We start from the raw sequence: 6473 nt of genomic DNA on the forward strand, positions 1-6473 counted from the left end.
CCTGTCCTTTTCTCACTTCCCTTCTGCTTCCTTCCTTCCTTTTCTCTCTCTTTTTTTTTTTTTTTGGTACTAGGGACCGAACCCAGTGCCCTGTGCATGCTAGGCAAATGCTGTACCACTGAGCTACACCACTGCCTCTCATTATGCTTTCTGACATCATTATTTAGCCTTGAGATTTCTCTCAAGGAAGGGCCTGAGTGAAATTCATTTGGGAAGAGATCATTCCCAAATGGTGTCATGGGTGACTCTTGAGTTGGCCTCACTGTGGGAGCCACTGCTTGATTTGCAAGATCTCCTGAAGAAGCAACCTCCTGACCTGAAGTGAGAGGCATCTATTGAAGAGATGGGAGAAGGCAGCATTTATTCATTGCTTCCAGTTTCCAATTAGTCAAGAGTTACCACTTGGACAATCATTTATCTATGCTTGCAGGTGCTGGTGCTTGGATGCCAAGTGGATTGCCATGGCCCACAGTGCATCAGAGACTTCCACGGGTGGGAGTGAGAGGTACTCAGGAGAGACGCAATGAGGAACTGTCAGATGAAATCTGTATGAAGCAATGAGGTTGAATGGAAGAATGGTTTTTGAGTAATAAGTGGGCTTGAGAGATTTGAAGGGTAATATGAGAATTGCTCATTAACAAAAATTTTATTACGAAGATTGCACTAATTTGGCAAGTGCAGACATGATTCAGCAGCTAAGAGCATGCACTGCTGCTTTAGAGAAGCCAAGCTCAGTTCCAGCACCCAGATTTGGCAGCTCACCACCACCTATAATTCCAGCTCCAGGAGATCTGACTCACTCTTCTGGCCTCATAGGCACTACACTCAGGTTGCAGCCCTCCTCACTCAGACACACATGTATACTCATTATTAAAAGTAAGATCTTTCTTAAAGAGATCACATTGATCTGATCTTTAAAAAAATAAGCAAATTGAAGTCTGTCAAACCAGTTTAATTAAAAAAAGAAATTGGTTTAATAAAAATAAAAGCTCTAGTCACAGTGAAGCAATGAATATAGTGTACAACTCTAGACAAAACTCACAAAAAATTATTTTGGCTTTTATTTGAGACAGGATTTCCCTATAGCCCCAGGTGGCCTGAAATTCACTACATAGGCCAGGTTGGCCTGGATCTCACAGAGATCTGCCTGCCTCTGCCTCCCAAGTGCTGGGATTAAAGGTGCCACCAGGCCTGGCTAGATGAAAACTTTTTGAATTGTAACTCTAGCCTGTACAAATATTATTTATAACATGTTAGGAGAACTACTGAAACATTCTGCAGTTGAGTTTCCTCATTGGTAAAACTCATAAAATCACATTGAACCCACAAATTGCTGTGAGCATTAAATGAATTGCACATATATGGTGCACAGAGGAGTCCACGGCTCAGTGTTAGTCATCATCAGTGCTATCCTAATCTTCACTGCCATCGTCAGCCTCACCATCCAGGACTGCAAATAATGTTTAAGGACTCTGTTTTCTTCACCCACGAGGTTTTCAGGAACTCAATAGCTTGAAACTCAAGAAAAAGGAAAGCCAGTCCTACTGGAACATCCCTGGGAAGAGAACTAATTGACCTAAGGGCCATGCTCCTGTCTATAGAGTCACCACAGTGATCAGCTCTCCATGGACCAAATCTGAATGATGACTCCATCTATGGATGAGTAGTGAAACTGACGGTAGACAAGGTCAACACACCCTAAGCACAAAGTGCGTGATCCCATAGTAAGTGACGGCCTGTAATTAGATGACTTTTAATGAGTTCACCAGGCTGGCAAAACAGAAAACATCTACCAACAACAGGGTTTTAAGTATATTGTGTTTATTCCTGAATGTATTTGCAGAAGTTTGTCACACTGCCAGCTTCTTAGGAGAGCTCAATGGAAGGGAACATTTTTAAAAATTATTTATTTAATAACCACATAATTAGAAGAAGCATTTCATTACAACAGCATTGACATATTCAATAACAATTTCCAGAGCTAAGATGCATCCCTTTCAAAATTGGCTGTAAATTTTTAGGTTTACAGTTGAATTAATACAGTTATATAATATTGTACTCTGTATAAACCCTATAAGACATAAAATTAAATGAGGTTTTAAACTTTAAAAACAATCTCCGTTTCATTATTAAAATACACAATTTCATACAGAAAAATTATTTTTTGATACAATTGACACTAAGATGCACGTACGTTTCTAATCTCTATATATCTGTTTATTATTAGTCATAGTCGGTTACTTTCTGAGCTCCTTGACGTCTGAGCATGGATATAAAGTCATCAGGTAGATTTCAATGGTAATGTTTTTCACATCTACTAATTATTAAGGAGCAAATTTTTATGCTTTGAAGAATTTTATTTTTAAATTTATACACCCACTTCCCATCCTCCCATAGCCTCCCTCCCCCCACTAGAGCCCTTATACTCTGATATCCCTACTACTCTCTGTTATGTTGTCGGCACCCCCAGCCATTCCCCACTACTTGTCTGTCTGGTGAATCTAGTCAGCCTATCTAGAGGTCTTTGTTTTAGGAGGGTCAGCTGTTCCTCATCTAGCGATAATCAGTTGTCAATATTCCTTTGGATAAGATTGGGGTCTGCTGTTCAATTTCCCAGTTCTATGCTGGGTTACTATCTGAAAATCCCTTTGGCCACCCTGGCCAATGACTCAAAAGAACGTATTGCCTGTCTAGAATTGTTGCTTGTTATATAGCCTTTAGCTATACATATGGACACTTATGAAATTTATATTGACTCCTTTAATCTTTGGTTATACTTTCCTTTTGGGTGTTTAAGGCCATACAGTTGGCCTAGATAAACCAATATATTTTTACTATTAAGGTCATTTGAGGATCTGTTTCTCGGGGGTCAGATGGGCTTGGGAGGAGCCCCTGGCTCCTTTCTTTTACCAGTTCTGTCCATGTGAAGATAAGTCAAAGGTCCTACTCAACCAAGGTTGGCTTCGCTTGGAAGCATGGAGGAAATGATTCCTCTGTGTTGACCCTGCTCTTTTTAGATTGGACACTGGCTCAAGTCCATCTGGTGGGATCTCCTCGGACTCCTTCACCAAGAGGACAGGTGACCCACCACAATTACAGGACATTTTGAGAGATGAGAACAAAGTGTCCTTTATGTCCCTCTGTCCAAATTGTTATAGACCTCAAAGAATGTCTGTTAAACACCTGTGCTGGATAGCTTTAGTGTTAACTTGACACACCTGGGTTGAGGGAGCCTCAATTGGGGAATTTCCTCTATTGGACTGGCCTGTGGCCATGTCTGAGGGGCATCTTCTTGATGAGTGATGTGGGAGGGCCCAGCCCACTGTGGGTCATGCCACCCCTGGGCAGGTGGGCCTGTGTTGCATAACAAAGCAGGCTGTGCAGGGGCCAAGGGAGCAAGCCAGTAAGCAGCGTTCCTCCATGGCCTGTGCTCCAGTTCCTGCTTCCAGGTTCCTGCCCTGAGTTCCTACCTTGGGCTCCCTGATGAACTGCGACCTGGAAGATGTAAACTGAATAAACCGTTTTAAAACTTATTTTGGAGCCAGAAAATGATCCATTCTATGCATATATTGAAAAGCATGCATTCTGATATTGCTGGGTAGAGCATTCTATAAATATGAATTAAGTCAAGTTGGCTGATAGTATTATTCAAGTTTTCTACATCATTACTGATTTTTTGCATATTTGTTAAATCAGTTCTTGAGGAAAGAGTGTTAATGACTGATTATAATTGTGGATTTTTCTATTTCTCTTTGAAATTCTATCATTTTGTTTCACAGATTTTGAAACTCTGTTATTAAGTATATACATCTTAAGATCATGTCTTTTGATAAATTGATGCCTTTATCATTATGAGAATACTCATTTTCTTTGGTTATGTTGTTTGTTTTGAAAAATAACTTTGATAATAGAATGGTAGCTCCAACTTCTTTCTTTTATAGTAGCCTACAGGTAAGATACTATTGTGTTCATATTTATTATTAATTACATATATAGTACTTTACTGATATACTATATACATCATACATACACAAAAATAAGACTTCAAAGGAAAAGATAAAAATAAATGGAAATGGAAGTTGTCATACTTTTCTTCCTACTTCCAGTGGACTGTCTTACACAGATTCCATTCTGGGAACCTCTATCCAAGCAATAGCATCCAGGAGCCTCCAGGTTGGCAGATAGGAAGAAACTTTGTTTTCACCTGTCTTCTGTTGATCCAAACCTAACGTTTCCACATCAGACAATTTACAGCAAACACATGAAGTCATTGATAGAACCTGAAGTGGGACAAAATTCCTATGTGTGCTCAGCTGAAAAAATCTCCATAATGGAATTATTCTTGACAAAGCACAAATTGGGGATGGCAGAGATTGGCAGAGAAAGAAAGGAGAAGAAATTGGGAAGTTCTTGCTTTTTGGCCACACAAGAACAAAAAGACAGACGGAAGGTCTGGTGAGTAGGTAGAAACTGCTCTGTAGAAAGACTGAACTGTGACCAGAGCGGGGCTGAGGAGTGTGCATAGCTGCTGTGTGACAGATGGCTGAGTTTGGGAATCTGTGCCTTTAACATCAAACAACTTTAGTTTTTCCCATAGAGACGACTGATAGTGGTTACAAGTCCTCATTAAGAAAGTGCAGACCAAAATGAAGGCTGAAGAATATTGCTGAGAGACTCAAAGAGCTCTACGAGAAAACCATCAGCTGAGGCCAAGGTGATTTGGGACTCAGAGGAGCTAGTAGTAGCAGAAGGAACAGTAGAAACACAGAAAGATGAAAAAAGAGACAGCTGCCACGTGGAAGTAGTGGAAAAGAAAGGAAGAAAGAAAAAATGAGAAAGAAAAGAGAGCATGCCCAAACCTTTGGAATTCCAGCCCTGCAAGGGAGTATTTGCCTCAGTACTGTTATAGATACAGATATCTTGAGAGTGAAACTGCCCTTTGTCTAGGCCCTTCACAGTATTATGAGATAGCAGCACAAAGGTCTGAAAACTTCATCTTGAAGGCCTTTCTCAGCTTGGGGCTGCTTAGCATCAAGATGGTGGAGTGTATGGAGATGCCTGCATAAGTTATCACTTCCCAAGCCCAGTACCAGAAATTTTGGATGACTATGATCTGTGTAGCAGACACCACCAAGAACAGAAAATACGATGTGTAGAAGATGAAGAAGAAGGCAAGTGACTTCAGAGCCATGGTGTGAGCCTGGGTGCTGGGGTCATGAGGCCCGGGTCTGTGGTCCCTCATCTGCCCCACATGCCGATACAGTGAGAACATAAGCAAGATGATGGACATGAGGAACAGGAGGAATGGAGTGACCCACATAAGCATTACATGACAGCGATAAAAATACTGATAGAAAGTCATCATTCTAGCAACTGTGCAGTTTTCATAGGAGACCATCATCTGAGAGGCAATTGTTTGCCCAGTGGCTGTGGAGATGACCGACAGGCCACCAATGACTATAGATACCAGTAGCAACCTGGGCACTGACCGAGAAATCCTCCATTTCAGCCATAAGAAGATGGGGTGGGAGAAGGAAGAGATCTTCACACAGTAGAAGATGGCAAGCCATGTGGTTAGCCAGAAAGTGACAGTGTTGATGAAGTCCCAGAGAATGCCAAAATGGTTGTTTCTGTAACAAAATAAAAAGGAGATCAGAAAGTCATTCAGGGTAGCTAACCCATGCAGGCAGAACCTGGAGGCAGCAAGGCAGGCCACAATCATGTCACCTGAGGGTAGAGCCCGGCTCTTCTTCCATTCCCTGCCCAGCACAGTGACAATGAACCCATTTTGCAGCATAGCAACCAGCGACTCCAGGCAAAAGATGACCATGAAGATCAGTATGGGTGGTAAGGGCATTTCCAGGATCTGCTTAGACCAGCTCCTACTGCAGAGCACTGGGACACATCCAGAGGCAAAACAACAGCTCCAGCCTTATCACCTTGTGGAGACCTCTCCCTGGATTCATGCAAAAGCCTAGCCATCAGCAAAACCTCATTCCACCAGAATTTGAAATGATGTTTCCTGTCTTGCCTGGCATGCAAATCACTCCCAGTTCATTGACACGTGTCTCTATTTATGGACACTGTATTTGCCTACTCTATCAGAGCCAGGTGCAGGGAAATGCAAACAGGATAGGGGTTCCAAGGGGGATTGAAAACACCAACACTTCACACATTTTTACTTTATTTATTATGATCAATGTATGGATTGTATGTATTAACGGGTTTCACTGTGATGTTTTCATACATGCATACATGGTGTTTGATTACATCAGCCTCTAAATTTACCCTCTTACTCAGCCCAGATCCTCTTATCCTTTTCTAGCAATCCCTCTACTATTTACAAGTCAGTTTATTTTTTATTTTTATTCTAGATTACACACATATGAGGGAAAATGTGCACATTTGACTTTCTGCCTCTGGCTTATTTTACTTTACATGATGACCTCTAGTTCTATGCATTTTTCCCACAA

The 6473-nt window shown here is 41.4% G+C and overlaps 1 protein-coding gene across 1 annotated transcript; it reads right to left on the bottom strand.

Moving 5' to 3' along the window:
* Nucleotides 1-4960: 4960 nt before the first annotated feature.
* LOC103727346 (taste receptor type 2 member 134) lies at nt 4961-5857 on the bottom strand. The gene has a single exon (XM_008825196.1). The coding sequence runs from the start codon at nt 5855-5857 to the stop codon at nt 4961-4963; it is 897 nt and encodes a 298-aa protein (XP_008823418.1).
* Nucleotides 5858-6473: the final 616 nt, after the last annotated feature.

This window comes from Nannospalax galili, unplaced genomic scaffold (genome assembly GCF_000622305.1).
Source record: "Nannospalax galili isolate Female #2095 unplaced genomic scaffold, S.galili_v1.0 scaffold87, whole genome shotgun sequence".
Taxonomy (NCBI): domain Eukaryota; kingdom Metazoa; phylum Chordata; class Mammalia; order Rodentia; family Spalacidae; genus Nannospalax; species Nannospalax galili.

Excerpts from the sequence above, each read along its gene's own strand:
- LOC103727346 (XM_008825196.1), bottom strand. The coding sequence starts at position 5,857 with ATGCCCTTACCACCCATACTGATCTTCATGGTCATCTTTTGCCTGGAG.